The following is a 16,622-nucleotide window of genomic DNA, read 5'->3' as shown; positions in this document are numbered from 1 at the left end:
AAACTGGATTAAGGGTAAACACGGTAAAGTAAATTGGAATACAGTTCTTTTTTGTTGACTTTTCTTTTCTTTCTAATAAGTCCGCTTGGAAGCTTTCTTTAATGCACATAAGGACATGGAAGAGATAATCACATTACAGAGAACCTGAAGCCACTGGGCCAGTCTTGAGTCATGAACTACTACACAATGGTGAGGCTAATGTTACACAAATAAAAGCAAGTCTTGTCGAAACTTATTTCATGAAAAAAGGTCTTGCATATCTTAATTATTAGTCTTCCATGACAACGGAATTAGTAGTCTTCTGTCAGAACTCTAAGTGCTGATACCCTTTTGTCAGAAACATCTGATCTTCAAACATTCTTGATCGAGCCATGGTTTGAATGCATCATCACGTACCACTTTCTGAGAAACAACAACATCAACTAGTGACCCAGTGGACAACTCTATGTGGCAAGAAGAACAAGTTTTCAGGATAAACGAATTGCATATAAGTAACAAAGTATCTCTACTCTTCAGAGCGATTGATATACCACATAAACCAGCTCACTTACCGTTAAATAAAAGATAAACCCGCGCAACAGGTTCAGAGCTTTATGCTCATCATCTTCACGTAAAGATTCAAGGTACTGCTTTTTGAAGTCTGTGGAATCAAACCAAAGCAAAACTTAATATAAAGGTAAAGAACACTTTCCCTAACATTCTAAGAGATTAATCTCGAAGTTTGCTGTTGTTTGGGATTCAGAAGCTAGCCTTTTCAATTTTAGCATATCAATGTATATATTTAATGATATCGTTTCAAGAAGATTGCTAAGCAAAGCATAAACTTCCAAGAACATGTTTGCCAACTTCTGTCTAGTAACTTACCTGGATACCCATCGAGATATGAAGGTGTCTTTTTCTTCGTTGGAAAGCTAAACTCTGTTCCATCTCGTAGTTCTACATGTCTGCTTGACACTCTATGCACCGATGCTTCATTGTGAAGTTCCTTGAGCTCTGTTACAGTGTATGGCTGCTTCAAAACATTCATTATCTCCTTCCTAAACCAAGAATTGCGTTGATCACTGCTCTCTTCATCCAAATCCTTGTAACATACCAACAAAGACAATGTCAAAGATTCAAATTTGAAAAGAAAAGAGGGACTTGAAACAAAAGCAAAGGTGAATGAAGGTTATACTTACAACCACTTTATAACTTTTTGATGGCACAAACGGAGAATCCTCTTCACCCAGAAACGGACGATCTCCAACCACAATAATATCAGAATCAGAATCGGACAAAGACACTGTATAATCCTCCTCACATTTTACTTGTCTCTCTTTTTCAGGATTGGTTCTTGAACTTTTCGAATTCTCCACTAACCATGTGAGATAAGATCTGTAACCCTCATCCAATACCATGAGATCCTCCAAATTCTCCTTCTCGCTAGCATCGAAACTATGTTTCGAGTTTCTTTTCACATGACTTGTAATAAGCATTGCTTCAACACTCTTCTCACTCACAAGACTCTCTCTTCGCCTTAATCTGAACCCCGCTTGAACATGAGGAGGCTTAGGCTCAACATTCTTCTTGGTCACACGAATAGTGTTTCGATCTTCTCTACTCCGCTTATTAGCTTTAAATTCCCGCTTGTCGTATCCTCCATTATCTACTTCATACCTAATAGACCTTAGTGGATTGTCACTCAGATTTGAACTTCCATCTTCTCTGAAACTATCCAACAACTTCATATACTGATTATCAATTTTGGTACCCCAATCATCATCATCATCATCATCATCATCAGAAGCAACAGCAGAAACAATCTGTTGCATGTTGGAAGGATTAGTTTTGCCAGAATCTGTAGAAGAATTAATTTGCTCAGCATCCATCATATACTCTTCTTTCACTTTACCACAACGAACATCTTCATCATTATCATCAAAGTCCATCACAATAAACTCCTCCTTCACAGCTCTCATTGCAGCAGCAGAATTCATCATATTTCTCATCTTAATCACTTCAAATCACATTTAAAACTTACAAATTCTGGTTGCGGCCAAATTGGAGTATGCAGAAGTAGAAATTTAGAAAGAAAAAAAAAAAACAAGCAATCAAAATTTCAGAAAAAAGAAGAAGAAAATGCAAGTAGAACGGAATGGGATCACTTACAAATTCCAGAAACTTTCTCAGTGTAAGCTAATGAGAGAGAGATCTTTCGAAGAATATCATCAAAAAGGAAAATTTCGATTAAGAGAAACCCTAAATTTAGAAAAGGAATTAAGTTCTCTCATCGAACATGTCGCCGTAGCTCACATTCCGACTCACTGTAGAGTGACAGTAAGTTTATTACAGTCATAAACCGCGAAATCGGGAAGAGAGCTTTTATGTTTTGTCATAATTGATTATTTCATTTCAGGCCCTTAAAGAACAAGCCCCAAATTTATAAATTGGGCTCAGGCTTTTGTTTATTACTGTCCCAAATTATAAGATGTTTCAGCTTTATTTCTTTTTTCCATTTTATAAGATGTTTTCAGATTTTTAGGTAACTATTTAATGTATTTTAATTTAATAAATAAATAAAAAAGTATTTTGGTCAAGGTATTTCAAAAGACTAAGGCTTTGATTGTTAGAACAGAAATTTGGCATTCCAACGTGTGGGACAGGTGAACTGTATTTAATTTACCAATCAGGGAAAAAAGTAGAAAAGTGGGCCGTCTGCATGTAGAGAAATATTTTTTGCCTTTTAGTGATAAAAGCAGGTCAAATTAAAGAATTTTCTCCCATACGTCAATTGAAGTGGTCCAACAGCAGATCATCAATTTTTAATAAACAAAAAACGAAAATCAAAATAAATATTAGTATCATTCTTCTATAAAAACACAAACACGCTCTTTTGTACTTCACCCATTACATCACATTACAAAAAAAGGTGAGTGTCTTGTTCTCTCTCTTTCTTTATTTTTTACGTTGCTTTTTTTTTTGTAGAATGTAGCTTTTTTTTTTTTTTACAAAACTAAAATAAATATTATTGTATTTATTTATTTATGTATAGTATAAATATCTTTTATAAATTGTTATAATTGTGTAGTTTATATCTCTATCCTAATTTTTTCTTCAAGGTTTTAAAATATAGAGACTAAACAAATTAGTAAATCAACTTTATGTATGTTATTTTAGTATAAATCAATTTTTAAATTTTATTTAAATAGATAGATGAGTTTTCTTCTAAAAAAATAATTCCTATAATTTTAAATATTTGCATATTAATAATAAAATTGGTAAAACTATTAATCTAAAAAAATATGTCTTACATGACAGTGTTATAAGAAGTGGTTCAAGTGGAAATAGCAACGTTGAAAATCAAAGAGAGCCTTATCTACAGGTATACATTAATTTTTTTAATCCTAATTTTGTTTTGATGTTTATGTTAAATTTATTGATGTCATTAGTTATGTTTATTTATTATTTTTTCATGCAATAATTGTTGGTGTTGGATCCCGCATGGGTGGTTCGGGACCAACCAAAGATTGTCACATAGGCAGGACAGAAGCCCATAGAGGACAAGGCCCGATAGACGTATAAGCCCAAAAGTTTAGTCGAGGTGGTTATACCACGAAGAGGGATCGGAGTGGTCTCACCACGAGAAGGATACGCAGTCGAAGTTGAAGATCATTTCAGTTCGGGGCTTTTGGGCTAAAGGGCGAAGCCCATGAAGATCATAATCAATTCAAATTCAAACGTTGAGCATTAAATTCGAAGACCAAAACGGACACATTTAAGAGAGAATAATTGTATTTAATTGAGAGTTAAATGTCGTTTGTTAGTATAAATAATAGGGCCATGAGCCATGTAAAGGAGAGGCAATTTTTCTAGCAAATAGACTATAATCATTTTCATTGCAATTCATAGCTTTTTCATATCATATTTTTGTCCTCAAGAATAATCTTTCCCACTAAATAAGCAAATATTCGAGTGTATGAATCCGACGTCCACAATAATGTAGATTAAAATTTCGTTTATATGATGTAGAATTGTAAGGAACAATATTAGCCAAACAACATAAATATATATTTTGTTAATCATTTATAGATTCATGCATCAATCTATTTTTTAAAAAAAAATATTTATTTTTAACTTTTTAATTTACTACTACATCTTTACTTTGCAATATTCTAGTAAAAGAAGTTTGTTAGTTTAAAGTAATTAAATTTATATTGCTTCATATAAGTTTATTTAGTATTAGTTTAATTAATATTTTATTTTTAGTATGTACTTTAAAATATACTTTTATTTTTTTGATATATACTTTTATTTTTAATATATTTTTAATAGATACTTTTATTTTTATATATACTTACAAATAGAATAATTCAAAATTATGATATTTAAAATGATATGCTTTTTATGATGTAGATATGCATAATAATTTCATACATATTAATTTGTAAATTATGTTTGATTGTAGATAACTCTAAATTTCTATCTTTCATTGTTTATATTTCATAAATGTGTAATATTTACATAATATTTTTTTTATTGTCACACAACACATTATTTAGTATATTATTATTTGTTTTAGTATTACTTATATTATTTTTAAAATTGTAGATATGGCGATAGAGTTACTTGCTTGTGATTATATCAAGACTCCAACAAGACAAGAACTACGTCGAATTCCTGAAAAACTACAAACGGATCGAAGATATTGGCCATATTTCAGTGGATTTGTTGGAGCTATAGATGGAGTTCATGTATGTGTTAAGGTGAAGCCTGAACTACAAGGAATGTATTGGAATCAACACGATAGAACATCGTTTAATATCATGGCAATATGTGATATAAATATGTTGTTTACATATGTTTGGAATGGAGCACCTGGATCGTGTCACGATACAGCAGTTCTAACGATGGCACAAGATAATGATTCTGAACTGCTTGATCTGCATGATCTGCACTTGTCCTACATGTTCTGCATGTTCTGCACTTGTCCTGCATCTTCTGCAAGATCTGCATGATCTGCAACGCTTAAACTGTTTTTACCATTCAAAACCTAATTTTACATCCTTGTTAATGATACGTCAAAAAAAAAAAAGTTGTTAATGATAACTATTTAAGTGGATTAAGAAAACAATAAAGTTGACCATGCTTTAAACTGGCTTTTTGCATTTTTACTATATTTTTTTTTCTTTTTTTTTCCTTGTTTTAATACACATTTATTAAAGATTTTGTTATTAAAAAAATTCTTTAATTATCGTACATTCAGGTGAAACATCTTATAGTTTGGGACAGAGGAAGTATATTTGTACAAATTAGTAAAATGAAAAATTATGGTAGGAGCTAGGAATAGTAATGGATTTGGTTGGAGATGAACAGATAATGCTTTCTCTTATTTATCTAATCCACATGAAAACTATAGCATTATCGTTTTGTTTTGGTTTTTTTGTTCACAGGGAAAAATCCAATGAAAAATGTGGATGGGCATGAATGAATGTGGCCGGTGATAAATATCTAAGTAAATGGGGACCGTACGACTTAACGCCACGGAACTCGAGAACATTACCGAACATTCCATATGTCAAACTAAGATTAACATTCGCTTTGTTATCCTGCAAGTTTTTTTTTCCCCCTTAATTAAGGGGTTTCGTAATTATTCTGCGAGTTTAATAACAATCTTTTTATTTATGACACCACTCTACTAGCTACATACTGTTTTTTGTTTTTTACAATAACATACTAATACTATTTAGCTATCAAAATCCAGGATATAATAATAATATTACTAGTTTAAAGCACCCACAGTGGGATAAGCGTGGGTGTGAGTGTGAAATTTTTATTATTATTATAATTTAAAGTAAGAGAGAAAAAAGAGAGAAAAAGAAAGAGAGAGAAAGAGAGAGAGTGTCTTACACCCGAGTGTAAACTTACACCCGAGTGTGAAGAGAGAGACAAGAGAGAGACAACTTTTCCATTATTTTTCTTTTCTTTAATACTTACACCCGGTCGATGAGTGCACCGTTGCGTATGGTCTTATAAAGCTTCGCAATGTCACATACGAAAATTTGTGATTTCTTTGTTGACAGTACAAAATTGCGATTTAGGTTAGATATATCATTTTTTTTTCTGTATCAGAAAGTAAATGAGGTCATTAGCATATATAGATGATAATTAGACGAGTTACAAGCTATCTAATTTTCATATACAATTTAGCTATATGTCAAAGTTTGACACAAGAAAATTAGATAAATGTCATATTTTAATGACTTTACTTCTAGAAACGTCATTATTCAGGAAATTAGTCGTTTCATTTCCCATTTCCAGGAAGCTTCCTCCGTTTCAACTCTTCCGTACACACTAATCATATAAATATGAAGCTGTACGTGTATAATGTCTATAGACGATAAAGACTGAAACTTTCTCCAGAAATAGATTCACCACTTCTTCAACGTTACCAAAAGGTCCAAAACTACCCTTCTCTGATCAAATGGATTGTTCATTCATAAGCAGAGACGATCTCCAAAGAATGTTCAAGAAGCTCGACAAGAACCAAGACGGGCTTGTGACCCTCCACGAGCTCCACTGGATTCTTGAGAAACTCGGTTGGCCCGAACACACTCCCGATGAGCTTGAACTGATCGTTGGAAAACAGAGCCTCGATATAGACGAGTTTCTTCGGTTCTACAACGACGCCGTTTTAGATAGCAAAGGAACGAAGAAGAATACTGATGAAGCGATTGCGAGGGCGTTTAGTGTGTTTGATGTGAACGGAGATGGTTATATTTCTGCTGAGGAGCTTCGTGATGTGTTGGAACGGCTAGGGTTCGAGGAGGAGGCAAGGGCTTGGGATTGTGGGAGAATGATTCGAGTTCATGACAAGAATCTTGATGGTTACGTTGACTTTGAAGAATTCAAGAACATGATCTTACATGTCTAATGATGATAATACACATGTAACATGTGTGCGTATAGTCCATTTACATGTTTGATGTGTTTTGTGTAAACACTGTAAAGTATATATATCTCTGCTTATGTGATGTGTTGATGTATAAACAACTATGTCTTTGGTAATGAAATGGCTCTTCTCACTAAGCCATTGGTATAAGTGTATGGATGATCCTTTTCAATGTGTTATTTTCATTCCAGCTTAAGCTAAAATGTAAGAATTTTTTTTTCTTTTCTCTCTCTCAAATTGTTCGACCTGAAACAGTTCTACAATAGGGAATCCAAGTCTCATATCAAAGCACAAAACCTCAGAAATAACATAATCTATGACAAGTTTCAAGCCATGTGTGAGAAAAAAAGGTTGTGGCAGTAAATAGTTTAGCGTGTGATCATTGTGACGACGATATGACCATATCTCTGTCTCCCATTGTTTCCTTTTATTTGGTGAGATCTCTGTCTCCCATTGTTATAATAGCTGAATATTTCACTAATTTGTTTCTTAGTATTTTCTTTGTGATATGCATAATTTAGCATTATTGTCATTGTTTTACATGTGATAAATAGTAAACCCTTCAAGGCTTCAAACCATCATAAAAAAAACCCACTAACATTGTTAGGCCCATGATATATGACTTTAAGTTTTAACAGATTTTGCAAATGAAAACTAACTTCATAGAGGGCTTCGTTCATGCTCTCAATGATATATTTTGCTTCTTACTACAACATCAGATTAGTAGCTCACTAACATAAATAAATCCAAGAAAGAGAAGAAGAAGAAAAAATGAACATAGTCACACTAACTTAATCCACAACTAAGGAAATTGACCCTTCAATTTATCATTTATCCACAACTAAGAAAACACTAATTTGCTTAAATTAAATGGTGAAAAGCGAGTTAGAATTGAACAACTGATGAGTCATGAAGTATTAAAATTGTAATGTCTATAATCTTTGGATCATAGGAGCATAAGCTTCTGATGAATTAAGTGTATAATGATTGCTCGAGTAATTACCCGATACACTTAACCGCAAGGTAGTATATACGGGGTCGATCCACAAGAACCAATGGTACACTAAAGACTTCCGAGACTCGTTCTTAGCTAAAGCGAAGAGTTTGTTTGGTTTTCAGATTTGTAAAATAAAAATGCAAATAAATTAAACGATTTAACTTCAAGATTTAAAGACATTGGGCATTAGGGTATTTCAGAGATCAATAAACAACGGAAACATGAGACAATGAATTCAATAGTTACGAACCGTTCTTGAACATGAACACATTTAGACCAATTCTCTTTCAGGACATTAATCACTAAATTTGACTATTCGATTACTAAACTTTCGCATGCAATTTCCTAGTCAAATTCGCATTACCAAACAAGTTCATTAAGTTCACAATGCGTCCTAACGTCAACTTTCGTTGGCTAGAAATACATTGCTCAATCCACATTCTTTCAGGCATTCTATCGAACACTTTTGATGCATAGAAAAACCTAGAATCTACAACAGGGTGATCAATCCTATTCTAGCATTAAGAACATGTGAATCAAAGAACCTAGAGAATGAGAATTCCTAACACAATCAATCCATTAATCCATTGAATCTCCTAATTGGAACCCTAAAACCCAATTGGAGAACTACTCACACATAGAGAAAGAGAAAAGGCAAATAGATATGAAAGAAAACATGATTCAATAAAATAGAAAAGGAATAGGGTTTAGAAATCTTCTCCAAGTGTCAAGAGGATGGATTCCTTTGCCCAAAGTTGTTTACAAACCAAATAACAAAGTTTAGAACTCAAAAATATCAAAGATAATGTCTCAAAAGTCGAGCTTAGGGTTTTAAAACAATAGGAGACGAGCCGGGTCGGATCTGGAGTGACTCGGGTCAAATATGGGCCAAAAATACGTCTGGGGAAGGGATCGATCGATCCAAAGGAGGATCGATCGATCCAGCAGTGTCTGGAACGTTTCTCATCCGTCAGGGAAGTGGATCGATCGATCCACAAAGGGATCGATCGATCTGGAGCTTCTGGTCTTCAGCTCTGCAACTGCTTCAAATGCTCGCCAGAATGACCTGTCTTCACTAATTCGGGTATAACTATTGAATTCACCGTTAGATTTCCTTCAAATCACATGGAACCTCAAGCTAACATCTTCATCTAACTTGTGTCAAAAATGCAGAAAGATCTAACGGTGGAAAGTATTCCATCTGAGGCAAAACGTCTGATACTTCTAAACGAAACTGCATCTCCAAATGTGTGTTTATATCCCAAAATAGCTCGTTTTCCTCCGAAGCAACCTAAAACCTGTAGAGACTCGATAAAGGACTAAAAGACTCTAAAAACAAATTTTGACTCTATAAAATATATGATCTAGGAAAGAAAACAAAGACTCAAAACCGATAAAAACACAACATATCATATAATATTTTTTTGGCTATGGTGGAATTGATGCGCCCTACAACATTGCTAATAGAGAAAGGAAAAGTTTAAGGACGATCTAAAGCATAAAGCTGTTTTTGCAGTCACGGTGAAAGTTGTGACTAAAGTTAGTGCATTTTTTCTTCTTCTCTTTCTTGGATTTGATTTATGCTTTATATTGTTCAACTTGAACCAGTTACATGCTAGGGAATCCAGGTCTCTTATGAAAGCACATGATCATTGTGAAGATATTTATTTAATCACATCTGTCTGAAAATTTGATTTTTTGTAAACAGTTTCAATGTAATCTGCTAATTCTTTCATTTTCGTTCAAAGTGTATAATGCTTATACCATAATCATGAACTGGACATTTGTTTCGTATGATTATATCGTGTCTTTCTAATTGGAAATTTCTTATGTTGTTTCGTTTAGGCTTCCCTCATCTTGTTAAACCGACAAGAATAGATTTTTCTTGGTTGGTACAACTGGTTGTTAAAAAATTTAAAGGACTTCAATATCTGTGATGCTACAGAACTTGATGAACATATGTATTTAATTTTCGAACATGACATATGTAACCCTTTTGACTGAAACTAGACCATGTGGGTAAGCAAATATCTATCTATTCAAGAAAATCCTAAAAGTTTTATCTCAAATGAGAAAATCATCATGATGCCAAAATTGGCAAGTAGGTTGGTGATGCAGAGATTCATTAAATGTGGATATAACTTCTAAACTACCCAAAATTTATCTACATTTAATCATCTCACCATCCAAGGCCAATATTCATATACAGTATATCTCTATGGGTTTAAAAGATTTTGTGTACACTCAAAATCAGGCTCACAATATCACAGGAATCACTCAGCTTTTGAACTATGATAAGAACAAACTTATTGATATTCAATTTTGTTGACAAGTGTACGTACAGTTGTGTCTTTGCATATGTAACTTGTTTTTTAAATAACATATTTTCTAAAAATAATCTTGTTTTCTGGTGGACGATATATATGATTTAAAAGAGTTCAGAGCTAACACTAAATTGTTGGTTTACATATTTTTTTTTTTTAATAACCGCGGGTCTCCCAAAGGCTTCCTAGGCCCAAGAACTAATCCCACGAGGCTGGCAATTCCCCTATGTAAACCTGTCAGTGGCCGTGCCTCGAACCCTGGTGGCGGAAGTCACAGCTGTGACCCCTTTACCACTAGGCCACAAGGCCCGGTTTGGTTTACATATTCTAAGCTAGAGTTTGGTGTTGATGTGTTATTCATCTTGTACTTTTAGAGTTCAGAATTAATTAATTAGTGTACGTTGACAATGGTTGATTAAGATATGTATTTTATATATTAGTATAGATATGTATAAAACTGTAAAAAAATGGTTAACTCATTTAGAATACTTGTTTTAATATTTCAAGTGATCAAAAGTTTTAATTTAAAAAATATTACGGACTTTGATCCAGAACTGTCTAGTATTCATCAAAAAAAAAAAAAAAGTTTTAGTTTAGAAAATATTGGTTGGATGAGTCACATCATTTCTTTCTTTCTTTTTTTCGCCAGTCATATCATATCTATCTATATATATACTTAGTTATTTGTAGACAAATAAATCAATACTCAACAGTCAACACTCAAACATCAATGTGACAAAATACAAGTCGCTCAACCAATCCTCACAAATGGGTAACGCAAAACTAACATCATGTGGATGAGTGTGGACGTTGACAGTAGAAAATACTAGGTTTTCAAATAAATTAATTTAAGATGCTCTTTTTAGTACCAAATGTGAAATACCACTAACATCACGCAAGAATATTTTAGATTGATTATCCATAAATAATTTACGATCCTTTGATTTGATGTATCCATGCAAGATGCATGCATATATAATTCCCTTTCCCTATCATCTTAACCTTATGTAAACATTTTATATAAATATATATTCTACTATGAATATAAATATTTGAAACGACGAATCATTATTTTAGTTAGCTCCTTCGACCGTAGTTCAAGTGTTCAACTAAGAACTTGTCGTCACAATTTTGGAAGCTTTATAAAGTAGAGAGTTCGTTTGGGTCCGTCCAAGTTTTGTTAGTTGGTAAACTCCGTCTTTATTCAATGCCCACCTCCATTTTTATATACTCACGTCACTCACCACTATATTTTGGTTATAAAGAAAAAAAAGAGAAATTCTACTTATTTATTAACCAAATTTAGTATTTTGATAAGTTTAGAAATTAAAGAAGATTTGTTTATTTCATTTCATCAAGCTGATTTCGTGGGCCATATGTGATCAATTATAGTTACCAAAAATTAAAAAAAATTACATAAACTCCAACACACCTTGATCATGAAGTTGAAAACATTTTGAAGATTTTATAAATATACAACTCCCTAGCCTTTTCACAAACCACAAAACAACCAATACAAAACATAAACAAGAATCAAAGTATGGAACTCTTACTTCCACACCCTTCGAACTCAACACCTCTCACCGTCCTCGGCTTCTTGGATCGAGCCGCCTCCGTCTATGGCGACTGTCCGTCCATCCTCCACGCCACTAACACCGTCCACACTTGGTCCGAAACCCACAACCGCTGTCTTCGAATCGCGTCGGCTCTCACTTCATCCTCTCTCGGCATAAACCAAGGCCAAGTCATCTCCGTCGTAGGCCCCAACGTCCCGTCTGTTTACGAACTTCAGTTTGCTGTCCCAATGTCCGGAGCCATCTTAAACAACATCAACCCTCGCTTGGACGCACATGCACTCTCTGTCCTCCTGCGTCATAGTGAATCTAAGCTCGTTTTTGTCGATCCCAACTCAATCTCCTTAGTCCTTGAAGCAGTCTCGTTCTTGGGACAACACGAGAAACCTCACCTTGTCCTCCTCGAAGACGACCAAGAGGACGGTTCTTCGTCTGCTTCGGCCGCATCGGATTTTCTTGACACATACCAAGGAATCATGGAGAGAGGAGATTCGAGATTCAAGTGGATCCGTCCTCAAACCGAGTGGCAGCCAATGATTCTCAACTACACTTCTGGAACAACGTCGTCTCCCAAAGGAGTAGTGCTTAGCCACAGAGCAATTTTCATGCTAACCGTTAGCTCATTGCTTGACTGGCATTTTCCGAACCGGCCGGTTTACTTGTGGACTTTACCAATGTTCCACGCCAACGGTTGGGGATACACCTGGGGCACCGCAGCGGTTGGAGCCACCAACGTCTGCACGCGTAGAGTCGATGCGCCGACTATATATGACTTGATCGATAAGCATCACGTAACTCATATGTGTGCGGCACCAATGGTTCTCAACATGCTAACCAATTACCCGTCTCGTAAACCGCTAAAGAACCCGGTTCAGGTATTAATACTTCCATTTGAAAATCATTTGGAGAACTTTTGAATAAACTCTGTTTTTGTTTATGAAACTCACTTCCTGAAATCAGGTTATGACCGCTGGAGCTCCACCTCCAGCAGCCATCATCTCCAGAGCAGAATCCCTAGGTTTCAATGTCGGTCATGGGTACGGTTTAACAGAAACCGGAGGTCCGGTTGTGTCATGTGCTTGGAAGGCTGAGTGGGATCATCTTGATCCATTGGAGAGAGCTAGACTGAAATCAAGACAAGGAGTAAGAACCATCGGATTCGCGGATGTAGATGTTAGGGACCCGAGAACCGGGAAGAGTGTGGAACACGACGGAGTTTCTGTAGGAGAGATCGTTTTAAAAGGTGGATCGGTTATGCTTGGTTACTACAAAGACCCGGAAGGAACCGCGGCGTGTATGAGAGAGGACGGATGGTTCTACAGCGGAGACGTAGGGGTTATACATGAAGATGGTTACTTGGAAGTTAAAGACCGCTCAAAGGATGTGATCATATGCGGAGGAGAGAACATAAGTAGTGCTGAGGTTGAGACGGTTCTGTATACAAATCCAGTGGTGAAGGAAGCTGCGGTGGTGGCTAAACCGGATAAAATGTGGGGAGAGACGCCGTGTGCTTTTGTGAGTTTGAAATATGATAATAATGGTAATGGTTCAGTGACTGAGAGGGAAATAAGGGAGTTTTGTAAGACGAAGTTACCTAAGTATATGGTTCCGAGGAAAGTGATTTTTCAGGAGGAGCTTCCAAAGACTTCTACTGGAAAGATCCAGAAGTTTCTTCTTAGACAAATGGCTAAGTCCCTGCCTTAAAGATTCACTTAAGTTATTGAGGATATGAAGAAACTCCATGAATGAAGTAATTAAAGACTTATCTTTTGTGATGTATTATTGTACCCTTAAGAAGGGATTAGTTTCCAAACTTTATGAAACATGTTTGCTATTATTAATGTTATAACATTTGCAATGAGTAACTGATAACACTATTGCAAGTGTGTCCCTTTCTTTAACTCTTGACCTTGCCCTGTCCTGATGAATGAAGATGTTCTCTCTTCTTTATTAGTTGTTTTGTGGTTTGCAAATCAATTTTGGCCTAGTTAAGAGTTGTTTGTTTATCTCTAGTAAGATGTACTATTAAACCTATATTGGGCTCATACTTCGATGAGTTGAGTCAGAGTTTGGATCCAAAGTGTTGTTCCTTAGACTAGGACGGTAAAATTACTAAAATAAATAAGGTCTAACTTTATAGTTGGTAGTGCCGTAGTGGTAAGGTCAAAATAAATATTGGATTATGTGTAAAACTGTAGAAGTAGTTGGGCCTAATTTGTTAGTTGATCTTGATTACAAATTTTGTAAACTGTATTTTGACTCTGTATTTTGTGCCCACCAACATTTTATTATAGTTCACCTTGTATTCTAGATTCTCATGGCCAATTTTAGTACCGAGGAAAGTGATCTCTTTCATGAGGAACTTCCGAAGACTAAATTTTCAGAAGTTTTTGCTCACACAAATGGCTAAGTCTCTGTCTTGAGGAAGTCCATGAGATAAAAGACTATCTTTGTTGTTGCAAACTGAAAAGTAAAGATCTTTAGAGGAGCATCTCCAACAGTAATGTCTAGATGAATGTCTCAAGATTAAAAAAATAAAAAATAATATAAAAAGTAGAAAAGAGTGTAGATACAGTTTCTGGTCAAATTTCTTTTTTATAATTTATTATTTAAATAAATAATTTATTTATTATAAATTAATGAAAATAGTATTTTTGAGACATCCAGACAGTATCTGATGGAGGGAGATCTCTTAGATTCGTTACTACATAAACGATGTCGTTTCCATATAACGGGCTGGGTCAATTATTACAATTGGGCCGTTAAAACCGTGATATGGCCCAGAACCTTGAGTTCGACAACTCTAAATTAGACTAAATTTTCAGAATTTTTGTAATTGATTAATAATAGTTAAATGCAATTTGTTGTCGCATTGTCAGTACTTGGGGGAAAAAAATTTACATAATTTTATTGAAAGCCGGCGAGTTCTGCGAATATATTGTTGATGGTGATTCAAATTTCATGCGACATAAAACTAAAAGAAAACAATTTCAAGTGAAATGACAGGAAGCTTCCTCTAATAGAGTAATAGGTCGAGAATCTTTATCTAACAGCAATAATGTATGTTTAATAAAGTAATCTTTCTTATATAATTTCCAGGAATCAATTACACACTTCCAAGTTTACACACTCATGGTCGATATCTCGTCTATTTTAATTAGTACTATTTAATATTTTTGTTCACTTTCCTTACGAACTTCTTGTACATGTTCATGATACGAACTATATATAGCGGCATATGAACAATTCCTCTTAATTTCTATCGTTAAGGAAAGCGTCATTCGTATTTTAAATTTGCGATCGTTAATTCATTACTTCCAAGTTCCAACCAATGTTTAATATACTAGTAAAATGTTCTTTTTGTTAATCAGAGATTGATAAACAAAATAACAAGTGTAATGCAATGCTACAATTGGGCTTACCACGGGGTTTATCAGTTCATCAATGCTGGCTCACCTAAGGTTATAAACAAACGTTAAGCCTTGTCTCTTCTTTTTATTCAGGCTTTGTTTGTTCTTAATCTTTCCTCCTCGTTACTCTTTCTTCTAGTTTTTTTTTCTTTTGGTTGTAATGGTTTTTCCCTGTTATTGTAAACGTTCTCTTTATTTATTTAATAAAATCTTTTAATAAAAAAATAGCATTGCTAATTATGCTATTGTTAATCTTTGATACTAATACTCGTCAATTACTAGCAAATAAAAACCGTGTATTTAGTAGCAAATAAAAATTACAAAATTAATTTGTTACAAGCACGCAAATATATATAAAACTAGATATGGACCCGTGCGTTACACGGGTTACCGATTAAAATAATCATTCTTAACTTTTAATTTTAATTTTTTAAACATAACTAAAATTATATAAACATATCTATTTTAGATAATGCAGCATTTTAATTATTTTTGAAATTGCTCACCTATGAAACACTATTTGTAGTTATGTTATACTAATTATTAAATCATCTAATATAAATATTAGCCTATATATAAAATTAAATAAATTTTTTGTTATTATAAGTTATGAAGTCATAAATGTTCATAGGTTGTATTATTGAATTTTAATAAGTTATTTACTTCCATCGGAAGAGTGTATTACATCTTATAATTTCAATGTTTACAAAATGGAAATAAACTATGACAATAAGCAAAGATGAAATTATATAGTTACATGGCATTGTCAACTTTTGGCTCATATTACCCATATTTTCGTTCTCTTTATTCATTTTGCTCGCCAGCGAGAAATTCTCAAATCTCTCTATTTCTCTCATTAGATTTCTTTTATTTTGTTTGAACCCCTCTTTCTCTCTCCTTCTCTCCCTATTTTTTCATTGTCTCCATTTCTTTCTTTCGTCGAACATTACCACCGAGTGTCACTACTCTGACCTACCACCACAAATGAATCTCACTACTATCATAATCACCACCACCATTAATACCGAATCTTGCTAATTTCGATCCACCATTTTCATCAACATTTATCGCTACCACCATCACCAAGCTTGAACCACCGTCATCAACATCAACACCACTGTTATCGCTTCTTCTCCTCTTTCCCCAACTTCGTTTATTACTCCACTTTCTTTATCTTCTACGACATCAGACCAAGCCTCTCCGACAACAACTCTAGTCTATGTCCATCACCGTTCATAATTCTTAATTTGCCTTCATTGCAATATATTCCTTGGTTATGAATATCACATGCTATTTTTAGAAAACCATCGTGATTCACAGTGTTTGCTATTATAATTGACATGATATATTTACAACAAATGATAAATGCATGTGATTTTTACATGATCA

At 34.2% G+C, this 16,622-nt stretch overlaps 3 protein-coding genes across 4 annotated transcripts; 2 read left to right on the top strand and 1 right to left on the bottom strand.

The window, feature by feature from the left end:
* Positions 1 to 69: 69 nt before the first annotated feature.
* On the bottom strand, positions 70 to 2,356 carry LOC9329237. Of its 2 annotated transcripts, none has more exons than XM_002890399.2 (5): positions 2,149 to 2,354; positions 1,179 to 2,025; positions 865 to 1,081; positions 552 to 640; positions 70 to 402 (listed from the first exon to the last, which is right to left on the bottom strand). In XM_002890399.2, exons 2-5 carry the CDS (start codon positions 1,986 to 1,988, stop codon positions 334 to 336), a joined length of 1,185 nt encoding a protein of 394 aa, XP_002890445.1. In that variant the 5' UTR covers positions 1,989 to 2,025; positions 2,149 to 2,354; the 3' UTR covers positions 70 to 333. The 2 variants fall into 2 exon arrangements, with proteins under 2 accessions (XP_002890445.1, XP_020868557.1); XM_021012898.1 differs by having other exon boundaries at positions 352 to 443; positions 2,149 to 2,356.
* Positions 2,357 to 6,287: 3,931 nt separating this feature from the next.
* Positions 6,288 to 7,140, top strand: LOC9329236 (probable calcium-binding protein CML44). Its single transcript, XM_021015354.1, has one exon. The coding sequence runs from the start codon at positions 6,461 to 6,463 to the stop codon at positions 6,908 to 6,910; it is 450 nt and encodes a 149-aa protein (XP_020871013.1). The 5' UTR covers positions 6,288 to 6,460; the 3' UTR covers positions 6,911 to 7,140.
* Positions 7,141 to 11,531: 4,391 nt separating this feature from the next.
* On the top strand, positions 11,532 to 13,773 carry LOC9329235 (probable acyl-activating enzyme 9). The gene is made up of 2 exons (XM_002893128.2): positions 11,532 to 12,698; positions 12,784 to 13,773. Exons 1-2 carry the CDS (start codon positions 11,790 to 11,792, stop codon positions 13,525 to 13,527), a joined length of 1,653 nt encoding a protein of 550 aa, XP_002893174.1. The 5' UTR covers positions 11,532 to 11,789; the 3' UTR covers positions 13,528 to 13,773.
* Positions 13,774 to 16,622: the final 2,849 nt, after the last annotated feature.

Source organism: Arabidopsis lyrata (assembly GCF_000004255.2).
Source record: "Arabidopsis lyrata subsp. lyrata unplaced genomic scaffold ARALYscaffold_1, whole genome shotgun sequence".
Taxonomy (NCBI): Eukaryota; Viridiplantae; Streptophyta; class Magnoliopsida; order Brassicales; family Brassicaceae; genus Arabidopsis; species Arabidopsis lyrata.
The sequence above is the reverse complement of the archived record's forward strand: the minus strand, read 5'-3'. Positions and strand labels throughout refer to the sequence as shown.

What these genes read in the sequence shown, in the direction of transcription:
- LOC9329235 (XM_002893128.2), top strand. Translation starts at nt 11,790, where the DNA reads ATGGAACTCTTACTTCCACACCCTTCGAACTCAACACCTCTCACCGTC. An exon ending in CGCTAAAGAACCCGGTTCAG is followed by an intron (nt 12,699 to 12,783) that starts GTATTAATACTT and finishes TCCTGAAATCAG; the next exon opens with GTTATGACCGCTGGAGCTCC.
- LOC9329236 (XM_021015354.1), top strand. Translation starts at nt 6,461, where the DNA reads ATGGATTGTTCATTCATAAGCAGAGACGATCTCCAAAGAATGTTCAAG.
- LOC9329237 (XM_002890399.2), bottom strand. Translation starts at nt 1,988, where the DNA reads ATGAGAAATATGATGAATTCTGCTGCTGCAATGAGAGCTGTGAAGGAG. An exon ending in CAAAAAGTTATAAAGTGGTT is followed by an intron (nt 1,082 to 1,178) that starts GTAAGTATAACC and finishes GTATGTTACAAG; the next exon opens with GATTTGGATGAAGAGAGCAG. An exon ending in GGTTTATCTTTTATTTAACG is followed by an intron (nt 403 to 551) that starts GTAAGTGAGCTG and finishes GTTGTTTCTCAG; the next exon opens with AAAGTGGTACGTGATGATGC.